Genomic DNA, 20,672 nt, shown 5'->3' with positions numbered 1-20,672 from the left:
ATGAGAATAAATGTCCCTGGGATTGTGCTGAACTTGAAGTAGGTAACAAATAAATGAGTATTGAAATCATCCCTGTTTACAGACTCCAGTGATTTCACAAAGCCATCATACTATGAATTAAGCCAACTGCACGAGTTTCTGTGGGCGGTTTAAATCTGGAATGATAAGGAATGAAACTGGGAAGAGAGGAGGCGGTTAGACAACTCAGGGTCACAGGCAACCCCGAGGGCAGTCGTCCTCGTTCTTTCTTCTCGTGGGATGGGGTTCAACACAACATTGTAAGCCGTGCTGAAAATGGCTCACCAGTTGTTCAGTCATAGCAGGTTGGTTGAGTAAACTTTAGTGCATTTAATGAATTAAGAGGCAGATATTTTAGATATATTGACAATTAGAACCTGACCTACAGTATTTTAATGTAGAAATTTTAAATGTCATTCATTGTGTAGAAGAAGACTTAACAACAACCATGAACAATACATTCATTTCATGGGGGAAAAGCCTAGTATGTATTATTCATGGAAAGACTATAACAATGTAAGTATTGATTTCTCATATATATATGTATAAAATTAAGTGCACCTTCTCCTTCTCCCTCTTCTTTCCTACAGGTGTGTTACCTCTGCCTTTCTCTCCCCTAAGTTCCGAGGGCTCTTCTTCTGCCTCTGTAACTTGTTTCCTGACCCTATGCAGCCCAGCTGGCTCATTTCTACCACCTCTGTAACTTTCTCTATAAACTCTCTCTTATAATTTGAAAACCTGTGTGTCCCCGCTCGATGCCAGGCCTCCTCTCTGATGTACTGGCAGTGAGTCTACTTCCAAACTTCTCTATCGCTCAGCTATTTCATCACTTCCCTGTGTCTAATATTCCCACAGTGGCAGTCTGACTCTGTGTTCGTTTCTGATCCTGCAGTCCCATCTGACTTGGTTGGAGACGCACCTAATCTACATTTTGGACCTGAACTTGCTCTCCGTGCTCTGACATGCTCTGAGAGACAAGTCTATTTGACCATAAAATTCAAGTAATTTTATATATACTTAACTACATACATATTTCACACAAATACATGTTATTCAATTCATACTGGTTTTATTAGACACCACTCAGTAATGGTTTCATCATAAAGTCTCATTAACAATGTGGCAGGTAAATATCTAAAGAGGCATGATTTATTTTATTCATGTATAGTTTATTCAAATTTGCCAATTGAATATGCCTCGTCTGACTTGAAAATTAACAGTGAAATGAACACCTCCCAGTTCTAGTCAGCTCAGGCTGCTATAACACAGTACTATAGACTGAGTGGCTTAAGCAAGACATTCGATTCTCAAAGCTGTGGAGGCTGGGAAGTTCAAGATCAAAGTGCTGGCAGATGTGATATCTGTTCGCAGATGATTGTGTGCTTGCTGCGTCCTCACATGGCAGAGAGAGAGCACACCCTCTGCTTTGACCCTGTAAGGGCACCTCTCCCTCCGGGAGCGCTCGACTGTCAGGACCTAAACACCTGCCGCAGGCCCCATCTCCACATCCCATCACATAGGGGGCCAGGGCTTCAACGTGAATTTGTGGGGAGGGACACAGTCCTCTCTCTCATCTCTGCTCATCTATGAAGTTGGCTGATGGATAGTAACAAAGGTGGTGAAACACTTAGGAGAACCTGAGGCAGGGACCTGGAGAGCGCCTCTATCCCTTCAGGGGAAAATGTCGTCCTGCAGCTTTTCTCGCCTGCTGCTCTTAAACAAAAATTCTTTGTAAATATTTTTATTAAAATTTAATCTTAAGAAGTGTTAGAATTCCTGTCATGCTGTATGTGTGACCCAGAAATTGGGCCCTTGAATTCACTTTTTTTTTCCTTTAGGAAATGCTGATTCTTTTTGATGAGAATTAGAAAAAGGGATCAGAGAAATGTAATTATAGAGGTAAATATAAAACTTTTCACCCTTATTGTTCTTAAATGAAAATGCACGTTTCTCTGAAAAACTATTAAGTATACTACACAGTTATCTTCTATTAACTCTTATGCCACATAAATTTACCAAAAGAATGAAATAATGTGGAGGCCAGAATCAATGCTGAATTTAGCAGAAGACGTGACAGTGGTCTGTGAGTTTGAATTCTGGGTGAAAGCCCAGATAATAATGATGATGACCTTTTGGACTCCTCCACGGAGGACTTGTCAGAAATGCTGAATTCTGTTGAGTTTAAATTGTACCAACTCAATAGAAATAAGTCCACATTTCCCCTTTTTTAGAGTGCATTTTGGCTCAGGCTAGGGTTAGCCTGTTAGCTCAAATTGATAAGGGATCTGGAAAATACACTTAAGACACAGTGGAGTTCATGTTGTCAAATTCAATATCAGAGGAGACCAATATTTTGGTTAAAATGATTGAAATATTTTGGTTTAAAATAATTGAAAAAACTCAAAACAGTTTGCCCCAGCATTAAAAAGAATATTGCCGTTCCTGCAATGTTTTAAAAATACCGGTCCTGGCCAGCTGGCTCAGTTGGTTACAGCATAGTCCCAGTACCCCAAGGCTGTGGGTTTGGTCCCCAGTCAAGGCACGTATAAGAATCAGTCAGTGAATGCAGAGATAAGTGGAACAGCAAAGTAATCTCTCTCTGTCTCCCTTTCTCTCTCTGTCTCTCTCAAATCAATAATTTTTTTTCAAAAATTCTGCAAGTGCAGCATGTATTCTGAACCTAGAAAACAAATTCTATTTAATGACAATTTTGTGGTTATAGAACATGTGATGATGATAATAAAAATAATTAAAACTTTTCATGTACTTGTTATGTGTAATCAAAATTTAATTAATCATTAGATTCTTTTATGTACTTATTATGCAAGCCACTATAACATTATTGATACTCAAAAAAAAATACAGATTTCAATTATTTTCTTCTAGAGTTAACTGGAAAACAAATACAGGGTGGAGCAAAAGTATGTGTTGTGTATGTGGAAAATAAGACAATAATTAATACGTAATAATACAAGAATAAACTCTGCTTTTTATGTACTTACAACTGTAAACCTACGTTTGCCCCACCTTGTAGTCATTCAGATTTTAGAATTAATTTTTGTACATGGGGACAAACTGTAATCTAGTTTCATTGTTTTTCATGTGGCTTTTCAATTTTCCCAGCACCGTTTATTGAAGAGGCTTTCTTTTCTCCATTGTATGATTCTGGCTCCTTTGTCAAAAATTATTTGCCCATATACATGTAGTTTTATTTCTAGGATCTCAGTTTTGTTCCATTGGTCTGTGCGTCTGTTGTTCTGCCAATACCATGCTGTTTTGATTATCACAGATCAGTTGTATAATTTGAAGTCAGGTAGTGTGATACCTCTGGCTTCATTCTTTTTCCTCAGAATTGCTTTCTTATTTTTTAGTAATTGATGCCTGGATGGCAATCTTTGAAAGTATTTATTTTATATAAACATGAAATTGAATTAATAGTAACAAGGGATAGATTTCACACATCTTTATCCAACTATTCAACTTATGTTTATCACAATTAACCCTGCGCCAAACACCTTGAGAGATTAAGAGTTAGATATGATCCTCCCCATTAAGTTTATATTTTAATGGAGAGGGCAGGAAGAGAGAATCGTAAAATTTCACAATGTGGAAGCTAAGAGAAAGGGATGTAGATAAGGCTTGAGAGATAAGGAGTGGTCAGGTTATGCAGGGCCATGTATGTTACACTTGGCATTTTGACCTTTATCTTGGATTTAATAGAGTATTGTTGGAGATTTTTAACCAGGGAGGTAGCATCATCATATTTGTGTTTTAGAAAAAGAAAAACTTTACTTTCAGGGTGGAAGAGGGCAAATCCAGAGATATAGAAAAATGTAGGGAACTTTGAAATTACCCATGTGAAAAGGGGTATTGTCCAAATTAAGGACTTTGCAATTCAGGACCTTTTTATACACCAAGGGAGATGTACAGAATGCAGTTACTAATTCAGTGTGGGGGGTGAGGGAACAGAGTAAGTGTAGCATTACAACCTTGATGAGAAATTACCTTGAGACTTGCTATGTGTCTGTCTCTGCAGAGAATTCAGCTAGGATGTAGAGGGTGGCAGAGTTTAATGGTTTGGGATATCTCCTGAGTGACTTGACTGTGGGTTTTAAAGTTAACAGGCTTATCTTCAGTAGAAGTAAGGTGAAGGAATGGAGTCCCCTGATTTTAAGTAACTGTTGATGTTAGGGGCGTGGAAGTGGCTCAATGAGAATGAGTTGCATATAACCTGGGAGAGCAGAGAATGCGCGTCTTAAGGTCACCGCATATAACTAACTGACCAGCGAAATGGGAGTAAACAAGAAGCAGGAAGGAAAACCTCACTCAGAAACAGAACGTGGGGTGCCAAGAGGAGTACATGCTACCCGGCGACTACAGGAGGATGATCAAGCACAGGAGGCCTGCAAATTGCTTGTTGTATCCAGCGGTGTGGAGGTCCGTCCGTGTGACCATGGACATTTTCAGTTGACAGGTAGGCAGCACCGGTTTACGAGAGGTTTAAACGTCCAATATAGGGTAAAAAAGTATAGAATTTTAAAAAAAACATTTTAGTATATTTAAGAAGAGAAGTAGATATCATTAAAGTGGGTGGAGAGGAATATAAGTTCAATGCACCATTAGGAGAGATGTAAGCATGCTTAAGTGCTGAAGAGGGAAAACATAGAAAAGAAGAATCTGAGGAAGACAGGATGTAATTGAAAAGAGAGCACTGAGGATTTAGCGAGATAAAGCAGAGAAAACATGGGGATGTCAGAGAGACATCCTGCTCCAAAGTACAAAACACTCCAAAAAAGTACATCACACTCCAAAGTCAGAAGGCGAAAGGATGGATGGACAAGCTTGTAAATGACAGTGTTGTTCTCAGTAAAATTGGAAATTATGTACGTTCTGATGATTGAGGTGAGCAGGCAAGGGAGGTAGATTTTGGGAGACTCGGTAAGTTTGAACTAGCCACCCTGGAGAATCAGATTCGTGCTTTCGTGGAACATGCCCATCGCACTCACCAGTGTTTAAAACCTAGTTGATGTTAAAACCACGAGCTGGTTCCGCAGTTGTGGGGTCCCCTCCAGCAATATGCAGAAGCTCAAGTATAGGAAGGAGCGAGAATGTGGACAGTCAGTCTTGGAATAGACTGTAGCCATGAGAATGCAACAGAGAAGAGAACTGACATTTTCGATAAAACATTTATTGGAATAATGGATTTTGTTTTAAAGGGATTAGAGAGTGCAGTCCTGCCCCGGGCCCCTACCACCCCAAATAAAACTGTAAACAGAGAGTAGATGTGGCTGCTGCAATGTGTGGTAAAGGCAACTAACAATTTTGGTAGCTCCACAGCATGTCTGGAGAAAAATGAGTCCCGCTTATGGGTGGGGGGGTCTCCAGAGAAGAAAGCGAGTGTGAGTGTGTAGTTGGGGGGGATCATGAACACTAAAAATTTGAGTGCCTAACATTGCATTCTGTACAGAGTCTATTCCAGAGGTTTTTGGTGATAAATAAACCCAATGTACTAGAAAGTTTTATTACTTTTAGGGGTCCTTCCATATATATCAGTTCATATAGTTCTTACACAAATTCTGATAATTATGGGTTTTCCACACTTCGGATGGTCTGACAAATCGGTAGGTGCACAGTGATCTGAACTGGTGGAGCATTCTAATGCATATTTAGTTTGGAAGGTGTCCCGTTAGTGAATCTGACAGCATGACATTTTCCCAAAGATCAAGTTTTAAAGGTTTCTGGGGTTGCTAGCAACTTCGCCAACACTTGTTTATTTTTTAAGTTTTAGTTTCTTTTTGGGAGATTGTAATCATAGTAAGACTTTTTATTTACTTTTGGTTTTATCACATGTCACAATGTGTGGTTGATTCACTAAGAATTGAAGTTCTATTTTCCCAGCTTTTTACCCCAAAGCACACACTTAGAAGTTTCTTTCAGAAAGCATTTGCCAAGACAGTGAACCAGCATCGCTGACACAAATCCACTCAAATAAATTAGCGTTTCAAACTTGACGGGCTCCTGCGGCCAGCAGGAAGGCACGCCAGTGCATGATGTAATTCCGATGGCCGGGACAACAGATTATGAAGACGCGTTGTTTTCATCTGAGCAGTTGCTGGAGAAGCCAGCTTCCTCCCTCTCGCTGCTCCTGGTGCCGGCAGGCAGATGGGCCCCGCCCCGTGCTGTTTGCAGGTGACCTTTGTAGACTTGATGTTCAGAAAGAAATTGTGCAGTTTGTCCAAATATAATGATGTTTTATTTTTCTACTACATTTTATTTTATCACGCACTTATATTAGGATTAGCTTTGTTATTATGTTTTGTTTATTTAATTTCTTTTCGTAACAAAGGTTTAGGGAAATTGGTTTATATGAAATAGTGTTTTACCTCTGGTTTACCTTTCAGTTTCCGTGTGTGTTGGTGCCCCTGTGTTTTCATTTTTTAAAAACGGTACTTATTTATTTCTAAAATTAATAAAATAAATAAATAATAAGGTATCATGGAACTTTACATGTAGACTGTCATTGGCTGCATCTCCTTTCTTTGCGCTGAAAAGCAAGGGGGAATTTTTGGAAACCGAGTAAAGCCATCAGGACCGGAACTCTAGCCTGCTGGTGTCAAGGTTTACGTTTCCCCGACAAACACTTTTTAAGTTCTCTCAGGGCAAAAGTATTTACTTAGTGCCTTTTTATTTCATGTCAACTATATTTATCCCTAATATTAACAAAATAATTGCTAAGAAATTTTAAAAGATATATATTATATAGTTAGCAATTTAATGTTTCATGAAAATGCATATGACTACGTTTAAGAATTTCTACCACTCTACAAACACTGTAATTTTCAGTATTTAAGTAAAAAAACCAAATAGTTGAGATGCCAAACATTTATCATCACTAGTGAATTGAACTAAGTTTATGAATGTGACACCAAAAACATTATGGTGGATTCTTTCTCACAGAATTAATAGAAAATAGAAGACATAGCAATATTTGGGGTGTATTTTAAAAATATATTAGCAAGAGACCAACAAAATATATTACGCATTTTATGCATGTCTTGGAGACAGTTTAATAGTTTGGTTAACTGAGGATTAGTACAAAATTCTTTCTGAATTATATCTGCATGGAATGGAAAGTATGGCATATTCGTGCTTGGTAATGTCAAAGCAATTTAATAGATACTTACTGAAAAAAATATACATGATACTATCTACAGGAAAATAATTTGCAAAATATATAAAATGAGTTTAAACATTCTCTATTTTGTTTGGTTTGATAGTTCAGTTGCCAGAGCTTGGAGACTGAGCTAGCTTTCTGTTTTGAGAGCATTCATTATTTAAATGAATTTTAAAATACGAATTGATGGGATGAAGTCTCCAGAGTAAAATATCAGTTCTTACTAAGTTTAGGTACATTTCTCCCCACCATTGCATGGTGTATTTTTGCCCTTCAAAGAGCGTGAATTCTTGTGATTGTTTTTTATGCTGAGGGAATGAACTAGTAACAAAAACTAAAATAATTATACTATTTGTAGCTCAAAATGCAGAGATAACTAAATTTGTACTTATTGGAGCATGTAGCATTATACAGCTGATGAAACAGCAGTTATACAAAAGAGAATGAGCAAAAGATTTACATGAAACTAGGAAAATACAAATGAGACTATTATTAGCAATATGTTATATCTAAAATGGATTATTCCAGAATTCTCTCCAAGGGATACAATATTATAGAAATGTCATTTGAAATTCATTTGCAAAAGTGATACAGAATTCAGAAAATAATGCTAATGTGGTTATTTGCTTTTTTTAACCTTTTTCTACACAAAAAATGCAGTCACACACACGTAGCCACTTCTGATTGTTTTCTTAATTATCATTTTCTACTGTGTACTAGACAAGGAATAAGATTATTACATTTTCTATTTAAAAATTTTTAAATTTCTACTTTGGGGTTTCAAGATATGATTTGCCAAAGAAGAGTTTCAGAAAAAGTCATTCTATTTATGAAATCAGTATTTTATTACCGACTTCATCCCGAAATTAAGTGCGCGTTCAGCATCAAATAGCCTTCACATGACCATCATTAAAGGTTCAAAGATGCTTCATAAAATGTGGGGTTTTTTATTCCTCATTTAAATCTTTCAGTAGTTGCACAATTTGTATATATTGTCTGCATTTATAGCCATTGGAAATTTGTAATAGAAGCATACGCAATGATCTTAAATAGTTTAATTTTAAGAAATTTCCATTTCCCAGAGTACTTATCCGTCAAAGGCTCTTCTTTGTAAAGCCATGTTCCATATTCCCTCGTAATTTGATTTTCCCAGGGTGCAAGCTGCTTCCTAGGGCAAATCACAGCCTGGGGGCCATGCTGGTCTTCCCTTTTTCTGGGACATTCTCCAGTACACAGATGTTCTGTCTGTCCTCATGGAAGTTCAAATGAGATACTCTTTTGTCTAAGGTACTTCAAAAATGTGATGATTTGGGTATGTCCAGCTAACAAAATGCAAGCTGTTATCAGCATATTTGTTTCTGATCATTTCCCAGTGTTTGACTGATATCAACTTGAAATTCAAAGGCAACTGCGTTAGGTACTCATGAGCATCGTGTGTGACCCATTTATGCAGATTCACTGTCAGATGCATAACTGCAGTGGGCAAAAAAACATTTGCCGAGTGCCGGCTGTGTCCCACCAGGCACAGCGCCTCCCAGCGTTCACGGCTGTGCTTTCACGCTTTACCCAGTCACTGCTCCTGGCACTGTTTCCCACTAAAAACATGTGAAGGATCCATGTTATAATATTTTCCCATTTTCTTTTATTTCTTTGCTAATGCACTGTTTTTTATTTTTCTCAGATGAGTAAAGCTAAATAAAGAGCAATTTTGCCTAAAGACATACTTTTCCTAAATGTTTAGGATATGGAATTAAAGTCTTATGTGAAAATATATGTGATTGGAAATGGCTGATAGATTACACAGTAGCAAAGTAATGACACAGTCATAGAGTCCAATAGTCAAGGGCCAAGCTAGTTAAGAATTGTAACAAACTTATTTATAACTCATTTATCTAAAATTGCTTTTTAAATTTCATATGTGCATATACATTTGTTAAATAAATATGTAGACACAATAAAAATAACACATGCACAAATTAGCTGTACGTGAATGGTCATGATTGATAACTGGTACATCTGTCTCTGTGGTTGTTAGACTACATAAGCACTGTTTAGTTTACCACCAAGTCCTGGGATCGCACGTACCTTCAGAGTTCGAATGGTAAGATACTTGCGCCAGCCCTGACCAGTGTGGCTCAGTTGGTTGGGCATCATCCCACAAAGCAAAAGTTCTCTAGTTTGATTCCTGGTCAGGGCACATGCCTGGGTTATGGATTCAGTCCCTGGTTGGGGTACGTGTGAGAGGCAGCCAATTGATGTTTCTCTTTCACATCAACATTTCTCTCCCTGTCTTTCTCCGTCCCTTCCCCTCTCTCTAAAAATAAATAAATAAGTAAATAAATAAATAAATAAAATCTATTAAAAATTATATTTGTGCCATTTCAGAAAGGATGCTCAAAATAGGTGTGTGTGTATGTATTTTTTTAGTTACTCCCCCATTCCCCCATTTGGGGAAATGAAGTCACCCTTAAATGTCTTTACACCCCCCACATGTGTGTGAAGGGGGAGAGGGACAGAGACTCAGAGAAGATACGACAGTATGCCCTTCAGGGAACCAGATCGTGTACCAGATTGTACTTGAACATGTAGCTGTGGAAGGAGAACCACTTGCCGCTCACGGGCAGGCCAGCTCCTTATCTGTCTCCAAGTTCCAGTGAGGAGAGGTTTTCCGAGAAGCTAAACTGAGAGGACCGGAAAGGAAATGAAGATTCTTTTTCAATTTAAATGCTTTTGAGGATTTGAGAGATTTTATTATTTCTAAATATTTGGGGTAAAGCTAGTATAGAAGTTAGTGATTCTGACAAAAAAGTAACCAAGTAATTATAGCAATTTGATTTTGCCACCACATCCAAGAGTCTAATAAGTAGGCTAGTATTATGTCTTTTTTAAAATTTTTATTTTGATATTAATTCATTTATGCTGTATTTTACCAAAGTGTTTTTCTGTCTACTATGGTAGAGGAGAGAGCTGGTTTTCACCATAGACTGAGGAGTTCAGATCTAAGTGTTCGGGTTCCTGGAGGAGAAAGAGTTCAGCTTACTATCAGAAGATTGATAGGGATTTGTTTTGAATAGAAGACATGTGTTCTTTTGAGACTTAGGGGAAAAAAACAGTAAGAAAAGCTGTAGATATAAGTTTGTTTGAAGGAATAGAAGGACAGAGTTGAGGAAATTTAAACATAAGAATGTCACTTCCCTCTAGAAAAAGTAGAACTTGGAGCTAAAACTGAATGGAATAGTCATGGCTTTCGGGGGAGTGGGAAGAGAAAAAATAGAATAGGTGGTGTTAGGAAGAGATCATTGCTGAGGGCCTCAGATAAGGTTGCTATCCTTTAAAAATTTCATAGCCACAATCCACTGTTTTCTCACCTGTAATCTTCAGCAGCTCAGGAATAGAAGATGTCTGTTTTGATTGATCAGAAGTTGACATTTTGTGGAGAAAAGGCAATGGAAAAACACAGAATCCTTAATAAATGGAGATGTGTGGTGGGTGGAGATTGGGAGGTTGTTAAATGCCAGAAAGGAGGTTAAGTTATGGGTGGAATAGCCAAATAGAAGGAATGCTAAAGAAACCAATTTTTTATATACAGCTAGACAAAGAGTTGTCTGAATGTGGCAAAGGAGAGATGGGGAAATGAGGACACTTCCATCAGAACCTAAGGCTTAAAAATATGAAAGAACTGAACCAGCTCTTTGACAAAGCTACCGGAGAGGCTGAACCTTTGGGGAGAGTGAGCAGGACTCGTGTCTCAGGGACAGCACGGAAGGAGAGGAGGAATTTTATGGCAAGGCTGAGGATGTAGAAAGTTAATAGATAATGGAGGGGGAGTTTGGGAAGGGACAATGGAAAGAAGAATCCGGGAGAAAAGCACCCACGAGCATGAGGCTCTGACAATAGGTGTGCCAGGTTGGGGAGTGGACCACTGCATCTGGACTATTTACAGACACTCCTAGAGAGGAGAGGCCCAGGTGGCTGACTTTGCTAAAGGTATGGGCTGGCCATCCCAGATTGAGTAGGGGACTAAATTAATAAACACTGCGGTCACTGTTCCATGTTGAAAGATATTACTGGGAAGAGTGCTCTTCACTCATATACCAAGTAAAACCTTCAAATAATGTATTATCTACACTTTGTACCAAAAGCCTAATAAGATAACCCAGATCATTTTCAAGGTAAGAATTGCAGAAAGTGCAGTAGGCCTCTTAAAATGTAGATTTCATTACTCATTAAGATGCGGACACATTGAATCCTAAATATACGTTAGCTGTGAAACAGACTGAGTACCCAACTGTCGGTGTTCTTGTTCTCTGTTGTTGACACAGCATGTAGACACTTCATCTAAAAGATGTATCAAGTTATGCAGGCACAGGTTCACAAAGAGAACCAAAAAATTCAACCTTGTCTTACACCTTAAACATCAGAATGTTCTTTGTCAAGAGAGGCTTTTCTGGCCCATTGGATTGTTGCTTTGCAAAGAATACGGAAGGTATATTCCAAGCCCGGAATAAATACCGAGGTTATAGAAGCAATATAGCCTATGAATGGTCCCCGCCTGTGAAGTCCAAGACTAAGGACAGATCCCTGCATGCTATGAAAATGTATTAGAGGAGAGATACCTGCAATCAGTGTATAGGAAAGAATGGGGAAGCATCTGAAAAGAACTCAGCTGATTACGAATATCTTCCGTACAGCATTTTGGGATTGCGCCTTTTAGAAGCAGAATGGAACATGCATTGCTCCTGGGAAAATATTACAAAAACATTTTACATCTGGTGAACGATTCTGCAAATATTAGGGCAGGATTGGGGATTCTAAATCAAATTGTCTTAATCAGAGCATTCCTTAGTTTTGGAAAGTTGATTGGCTGTCCTCTCTGGAGCCACTGGGCTCCGTGTGAGCAGAATTCTAGAACTATCATGGTGTGAAAAACTGAGGGGCATCTGTGGGCTGACCTTCCCTCCCACTGGGGTCCTGCAGGCAACACAGTGTCCAGAGCTGACAAGGCAAAGCACAGGCCTTCCACCGACATGATTTGCAGTCTGGATTTTGATGAAAATAAAATCAAAGAAAACTTACTTTAGTTTTTTTCAGTTGACTATTTTAATTTTTTCAGTTGACTCTTAAAAGTACCAAAAATCATATTTTTGAAGGTTCAACATTTTTATTGTTTATGCTATTTGCAGTTGTCCCAACGTTTCCCCCTTTGCCCCTCACCCCCAGCCCACCCCCCACTTAAAAGCATATTGCTAATGGTCAGAATGACCTTTCTGCTATTTACACCCTGAGAACTCAAATCAGGTTTTGAGTCAGATCACTGTGAAGATTGAAAATAATTAATTTTAATTCTCTGATTTAACACACAGAAGCAAAAGCTTCACACTCTTAAGAGCAGAAGGGTTTACTTATGCTATTACTGTTAAATGCCTGCAATCACCCATTTAGCAAATTACTGAGTGTCGTCTATGATGTTATTTCTGTGTGAAGCCATGTTTGCAGGAAGTTGTGTTAAATAATTGATTTAGACAGAAATTTATTATTCAAGGATGTTCACCTTACAGGTGGAAAAAAACCCCAGAAAATATTAATCAATCAATGGGGTGGTCTTCTTGCCCAGGAAGTTGAATGAAGTTGCGCTTAGCTTTCGCCACAAGCTACCCTTAGGCAATAAGTTGTGGAAGTGTGTAAATTAGACCAGATGTTTACTTCTCGGGTTAGCATGACTCTCTACAGGTGCATGTGCTCCATAAAAAATAGTCTTCTCAATCCAAATGTTCCGTGAGCAAGGTTTCAACAGGACTGTTAATAATCCCAGCGATGGTCCCGTGGGATGACTGTGCTTGTCAGAGTGGATGAGGAGTTACAACAGCTCAAGAGACAACCAGATTGGTCCCCGGAACTACACACATTCATGTACATTTGCATCTAAATTACCACGACGTACTTTATTACGTTCTTCTCTCTGGTAGATAAATCAGGATGGACGCACAGGAGTTTGACCATTTGAAAATAGCCTCTGATACTACCCAGTATCAGAAGAGCCAATTCGCTTCTTCCTCTTCCAAAGTTAGATTTTGGGATAGCTCCATAAAATCAGATCACGTTTGAACATACAATGTTAAAGACCAAGGGGGAGACTGTCTGTGAAATTAGCCATACGAGTTATTACTGAGCACTCTCTAGTACTGAGTTAAAACTGAGCACTCTCTGTAGTAGACTTAGTATATAAATCTTGGACTAGTGTTGTGGTATGCTAGCATTGTGAGGTTGAGACTGGAAATGGGGGAGAGGAGATGCCTAATCCTAGGTTTTGTTCTGATATAATACAACCATAATACAATAGGGGTTCAGTAATCACATGGAGGAAGAAAAGAGAAAGAAAGGAAGGAAGGAAGAAAGGAAGGAAGGAAGAAAGGAGAGAAAGATTCTAATATGTTATGAAAGACTTTATTTCTCCAATAAATTCCTTTATAAAAATAGTGGTTATGTTTCTCTGGAAAACATTTCAGTAGGGTTTTCCTAAAGGAATGGGTGAATATTAGCATATTTTCTCTTAATTCACCTTAATATTTCACAAAAAAAGTCTAATTCCATAAAAAACAAAGTAGAAAATCCACAAAATTCCGCTTTACTGAGAATGGCCCTAGTCCTCTCGAACATCCCAACTCTCACTTTGCAGCCCGACAACTGGCTGGTGCTTGCTGCCTGTGCTGTGTGCTCCTCATTCACAGACTTGGGCAGAGTTCCTCATGGCTACTGTTTACTTCAGAGAATCAGGTTGAAAGCTTATTCGTTTCTTGTTTGATCCAAAAGTTTATATTCTGTACTTTTACCCTATTTTCCAACAATGCAATACTTCCCCAAAAGACATATGGAACTATTTTTGGCAGGAAATACTTAGGCATGAATATAGAATTCTATTACTAAACACAAAAAATTAAATCCATGCTGATGTTTTTTACTTTAGTAGTAGAGACTTTTTAATTATGTTTTACTGTATTACTTTTAAGGAGATGTTATCGATGAAAATGTGAATATAATTTCCATTTACAAATTCAGTGGCCAAGAAATGTCACAGGCAATAACACCAAAAGGACTTTCCCGTGGGTTTGCCAAATACAAAAACAAATTAAAAAATAGCTTAGAAGAAAATAAAATTCTCAGTGCCTTAATAAATTATGTGTATAGCCGTCCAAATGTCAAAATACATGAGATGTTGCCTTTAAACCTAGAATCCCAAACTTACTTCTAAAAGGAATCAGACCAGTGTGTACATGAAGCAGGATTTTTTTGTTCACTATAATCACTGTGTCAAAAGGAAGATTGTTGAAAGAAAGCAAGAATGACTAATACAAATGTATCAAAGTGGGAAACATTTAATTGGAGACAGATGTGGTGATTTTGTAACAGGAAAACTCCCGCAGTCCTGCCATTTCCCCTCTCTATACCTCAGTCAGCCTCTCCTAAGAATTACAGATGCTCCCTGACAAGTACGTGGTTTCTAAATCAATGCGTACGTTTTGGGGGACATTTTTCTATTTCTGAGATAATTTTGCAATACCTGTTGTCCTTACTTTAAAAGTAGACTATTCTATTGGCAAATTATACAAAACACGATTCTAATAAACATCTCAGGGTATTGTGTCTGTGTATTTAGCCATATTAAGCTCACGAAAATATCAATACAAAGGTTCATAGGAAAGAGTAGCCTATGTAATACAAATAATATAAGTGGAAATAATTTTAATTTTTAAAAGTTGTGGCACAACTGTTTTTTCACCAAATCCAGGGAATGGTTTTCTCAAAGGTCACTATTCGATATTTGCAATATGGCGAGAAGTTAACTGCAATTAGTTCTCAATCATACTGTATATGTTACAGTTAAACTCCACTTGTTAATAATTTTTAGTCCTTAGCTTTTTTTTTTTTTTTTTTTTTGCCCTTAAGTAAATCCATTAACTTAACAAGGAGTGAGACACAGAGAAATGGGTGGTCATCACTCACCAATTTTGCTATCTTGTTCTAAAGCAGCTTTACAAAAATGCTCGGAAGAACAGTCAGTGAAAACGACTGGCAAAACCAATGTTTTGGACACATGACTGGTACAGTTAATGTATTCAGGTCCTCTCTGCTCTTCCTGGAGAACCCCCGGTTGGTTGCCATCCTGAGTAAAGACTCAGAAATGTAATTCTGTTTCTCTTTGTAGAAGTCCTTCTCCTGTGTATTAAATCATGGCTTATACTGCATAACGTCAATGAGTACTGACAGTGGTGGTGTTCTTGACTTTTAAAAAAAATATCGTTTGTCAGAGTGAGCGTGTCTGTGTGTCTGCAGATCTTCCACATGACGTACGACCTGGCGAGCGCCGTGGTGCGGATCTTCAACCTCATCGGCATGATGCTGCTGCTCTGCCACTGGGACGGCTGCCTGCAGTTCCTCGTGCCGCTGCTGCAGGACTTCCCGCCCGACTGCTGGGTGTCGCTCAACGAGATGGTGGTAAGTGCCGCCTGCGCTCTGCGCTGTCCCCGGTTTCCCAAACGGCCCCCAGGGTTCGTGTTACAGTGACCCAGTTCTCCTCCAGTTCTCCTCCGTACACGTTTGCAGACGACTTCCTTTGGCGTCCATCGTTGTGAAGTCAGATGCTATGTCTCTTTTCTACAACGAAATTTCATTTACAGGAAATGTTCCTGGGGAGGTATGTGTTACAGAACGTACTTGTAGAGAGCTTACTCTGTGCGAACGGAGACATTTGATTTCGGAGGTTCTCTACAAACTTGCGCACATGTAATCATAGCACAACCTTCTTTTACAAATGCTTACTACTTAGAATGACTTATTTCTTTCCACTTGGTGTTAGCATGTACCATGTTCAGCGCGTGCAGTGCTAAGCACTGTTACGCACGCAGAGCACATGCCTCGGTAGAAAAGCAGAGGAGATGTGTGCGATGATACGGCAGAGAGTACCTCCTTCTAAGGAGAACTTCATGGCCAAGGTGGCCTTTAAACCTTACCCTAAATAATACGTAAATATAAAAAGTCTGGGAGGTATACATTTGATTTACAAGGTATATCCATAGTCACATAAAGTTCAAGAGCGTTTGTTTTGATCGGCATAGTGCAACACTCACAACAGAATTGAAATAGTGAATATTTAATATATAACATATATGTTATATGTAACACATATATACATTCACAAATATTCTTTTTATGTAAATTCTTATTTTCTTCTAACATTACATTTTATTTCTTTATGTTTTTGTGTTCAATTTACTGGAGCGCCATTGGTTAATAATGTTATATAAGTGTGTTATATAAGTTCCAGTGTGGTCTGTTTTTCTTTCTTTTCTCTTTGCTTGCCCACCTATTTTCTCCGCCCCCCTCCTTTCTTCTTTCTTTCACTCCTTCCTTTGAGCCCTGCCATTCTCCGGGATGCCTCCTTCATCTCATCGTTCTGCTGAAATGTCACTGCTTTGCAGAAGCCTCCCCGGCCACCCTGTTTAATATATCACTGCATTTGTTTCTATTTTTTCTTTAAAATTTTAGCAGCATGCATGCACACACACACACACACACACACTTATGTGTTATTTACATTTGTCTGTATTCCCCACAGTATAATGTAAGTTCCCTTAGGTCAAAGAGTTTGTCTCTTGATTCTGTCCTTTGTCGCCAGTGCCTAGAACAGTGCCTGACACAGTCAATTCGCTGTAACCTCGTCGGTCATTGCTGGAACTTTGAGAAGTGTTCTATATGGGGGATTCTGGATCTTAAGAACAAAGCTCACTTGTCAGATCTGTGAAGTCTCTTTGATTATAAATCTGTCACTTTCATTTATCAACAAAGATGCAAACTATGAAGACAGTGTTAAACTATTCGGAGGGGAGGAAAAAGCCACGGGTCTGTAGTGACTGAGTGAATGGTACAAAAATAGTAACAGTACTGCCACAGGATGATTTGTTCTTGACACCAAAGTATATTTGAGACTTCAAGGGATTATTATTATTTTAAATTTTCCCTGGGTATCTTTCAAAAAATAGCAATTATTTTTGTCAAAAAAACTATTTTAGATATCCATAAAGTACATATAATTGTATAATTATAATGTAGGTCAAAATTACTTATTGCATCTAGAAATAAGTGTATTTAATGAAGAAAAATTTTAATGTTTCATTTTTCTTTAAGTGTGTTTGCATGTTCTCATTTGTTTGTGTGTTTAATGTAACATCATTAAACCTTTATTATGGCCTGGAAAACATCTTTCCTGATTTTACAATTTGGTTCTTGGGTCTTTTTACTCTTGGCTGTGGGTTTACTTCTGAAATTGGGTTATTTTCTTTTTCATTTATTTAACACTCTATGTTTAACATAGAGGATAAGAAACACTTAAGTTTACACTCAGTTATAAAGACCAAAAAATATGTGAAATTGTGGCTATTAGTGATAGAAAGGAGATAAAAATCATAAAAAAGACATTTTTGTGCCAATAGAGAATCTTGATGGTATCATTTGACTTTGGAGGCATCATCGTCTACCCTAAAGCTATTGTGTTCTAGAAAACTTCCCATCACAACACACCAAAGCAAAGTGCATTTTCACACAGAAGAGAGTCATAAAGGCAAAGGGAACACCCAGTGTGGGAAAGACCCACCCTACGTTCATATACCACGCTCACTGCATACAAGCCCCTGTGCTTTGAAATATGCTGTCTCATTGGGTCCTTACAACAACACAAAGGGGTATGCACTAGCATCTCCCATTTTACAGGTTAAACTAATTACCTATGTCACCCGGCTAGTGTGGATTATAGGACCAAGATTAGGATGCTTACCTACCTGACTCCATCATATCTGTTCTAAACCACATTAGATTATCTTGTATTGTATGGATTACAAAGGACAGTTAAAAATAATGAGGAGGATTGAAAATGGAAGGTGGGGGGAGAGTAATGGGGGGAAATAGGGACAACTGTAATTCAACAAAAAAAGAATTTTAAAAAATAATAACGATGAAAGATGAAGTCCTTGGTCATAGCACACCAGTTGCAGGAGAAAGTCACTTAAAATCAGCATTTGAGCTGGAGGCTGATATGAGATGTAGGTATAGAAAAACAAACTCGAATTTGAAGGCAAAATTTGGGAAGCCAGACTAGGATGAATGAAGAAAGTGATACTAGTTATTTTTGGTTATGGGATTGAAACTCATGCAATGTCAATTTCACATTGATACTAAATTATTTTTGATGAAGTTTAGCAATTTTTTGTTCCTTCCTTTTCCATGTTTTGCATTTTAAGTGATTTATATCCTTAAGTATTATTTTAAATCTTTCTTAACCATATTTATATTTATATCTATATTCTTATCTCTATATGTTTTTAGAAATTCTTCTAACCACATTTGCACTTATATCTATACCTCTACCTATATACAATTTAAATCCTCTTTAACTATATTTACATTTATGTTTGTATCCTTATCTATAAAAATATGTCATTAGCTAGTTACCATATGTGTCCTATGATGAGAAACTCAGGGTCTGAGGTTCTAATTGTACAATGTCTTTAATGTGTAATTTGTTCCATATATTTATTCTTACAATAAGCGTTTCTAATCTGCATTTCATTCCATAGAAGCACGTTCAATTTCTCTCAGGCATTTCCTTCGTAGTCTTTATTAATTCTTCACTAATAGAATTTTTTAAATGTCATTTTTTCAAAAGTCAAACCAGTAATCATGGATGTCTGTGACTTGCTGCTTGAACTGGGATTAATCTTGTTCTGTATTTGTAATGTTTGCTTTTGTGTTATTCAAGAATTGTTTGAATTATGGAATTGCATCTGAATGAAAATCTTGGATTAGTTAAATAATTAATGTCTAATATAATTAATTTTGAAAATCCTGTCATTCCCAGGACATTTTGTGACTACGATTTAGGTATCGCACACTGAGATGGTCTTAGTTCACTATTAAAGTGATTAGAGGTACTGGTTTTCGGGTTAAATTACAAATACCATGAAATATTTATCTTAAGAATCTAACTGAGAAAGTGAAAACTATGCCACATTTGAACTTGCATATGAATTTTGATCATGTAATTTAGGGAATAACTTTACAGAATAAATAAAGAAGGATTTGTAGCTAAGTAATACATTCCCAGAGCCACGTTTCTCTAGCTGAAGTCTGCAAGTTTACTTTCAGGGAGCCCACAGTTTCCCCCGGCGACCTCTAAGTCTGGGCAATGGTTTGAAAGGCTTCACCGTAAGCCCACTGCGACTCTAGGGCCAGCGGAGTGCACTAACTGTGGAGCCGGCTTGCTTTTGTAGTTGAAGGGTGTTGTGTCATGAGATGCTATTTAAAATAATTCTGGCTTACGGGTCAGTAAGTAAACAATCCATTTATACCAAATGAATGCTAAATGATACCTTAAATGTAGTACAACATTTTCACTGTAGTCAAAGGAGAAATGGCTGGAAAACTTAATCACTCGTTACATACACAGTGCACAGTTGTGCTGTGTTAAACCACACGCTCCATAATAACTAGGGTGATAACAGCACTGTAGTTACATTGTATGCAGCTATGTGGTCTCAACAAAACATCATCACCCATCACAATAAATTCACACTAAGATAGTTTTGTTATTATTTTGTCAGTATTTGCTTTGTAAATGTCTTTTAACTTTACAAGACCTGTAACAATAAGAAACATTTCTATTTAATCCTACGAGGGGTCATGCATTGTGTTATTTTGTTGTGAGTTGAAGGAATCTACCCATTATTCCGTCCTGAGAGATGCCATTCTAGAGGGCAGGGGATATACGTGATATGTATCCACACGTCCACAGATCCTGGGCCAACCTTATATCTGTTGCTGCTAACATAAATAAAATGGGTAATTATCAATAGTATTTGGAAATTATGTTTAAAAGAGTTATCATATTATACCTCTTAAATGTTATTCTTTGTATGGTTTTTGCTTTAGTAATTTGTACATCAAATTGTATCTTCAAAAATATGTAATCACATGACCAACTCACAGGCAATACAACATACACAAAATTCATAAAGTTCAAATAATTAGTGAGCTTCTAATGCTCTTCAGTTCTATGTAATAACAACACATTTCAGAAAAAAGTAAGATGTATAAACCATACTGTCTACCAAAATCGGGAAAAAAAAAGGTATGAAATGTCTGCAAGGGTCTAATTAGTCAAATCAATGTAGAGAAAATAGAGGATTGACTGGAAAATCTAGGGAACTACCCAGTTTTATTTTCACTCCAGTCATGTGGCAGGGACACTTACTAATGACCAAATAGCTGCACTGTGCTCAGTTCCCAGCTCCCTTCCTGTCCATCGGGGCCCTGTGATGGTTATGGTCAAGGGCGTCTGCATAGCTGTGTCTTAGTTCCCTCGTAGGTCAGTACAGAAAAAGCTGGGATGTGACCCCCCAGGCCCTCTCCAGAGGCATGTGTTTTTAGTTGT

The 20,672-nt window shown here is 37.8% G+C and overlaps 1 protein-coding gene across 1 annotated transcript in view; it reads left to right on the top strand.

The window, feature by feature from the left end:
• HCN1 (hyperpolarization activated cyclic nucleotide gated potassium channel 1) overlaps positions 1–20,672 on the top strand; it is a 296,663-nt gene that overhangs the window by 151,354 nt on the left and 124,637 nt on the right. Inside the window, exon 3 of the mRNA XM_024571964.4 lies at positions 15,524–15,685. Coding sequence (XP_024427732.3) covers positions 15,524–15,685 — 162 coding nt within the window. The remainder of the gene's footprint in view (positions 1–15,523; positions 15,686–20,672) is intronic.

The sequence above is a fragment of the Desmodus rotundus genome, chromosome 1, assembly GCF_022682495.2.
Source record: "Desmodus rotundus isolate HL8 chromosome 1, HLdesRot8A.1, whole genome shotgun sequence".
NCBI classification, from domain to species: domain Eukaryota; kingdom Metazoa; phylum Chordata; class Mammalia; order Chiroptera; family Phyllostomidae; genus Desmodus; species Desmodus rotundus.
The sequence above is the reverse complement of the archived record's forward strand: the minus strand, read 5'-3'. Positions and strand labels throughout refer to the sequence as shown.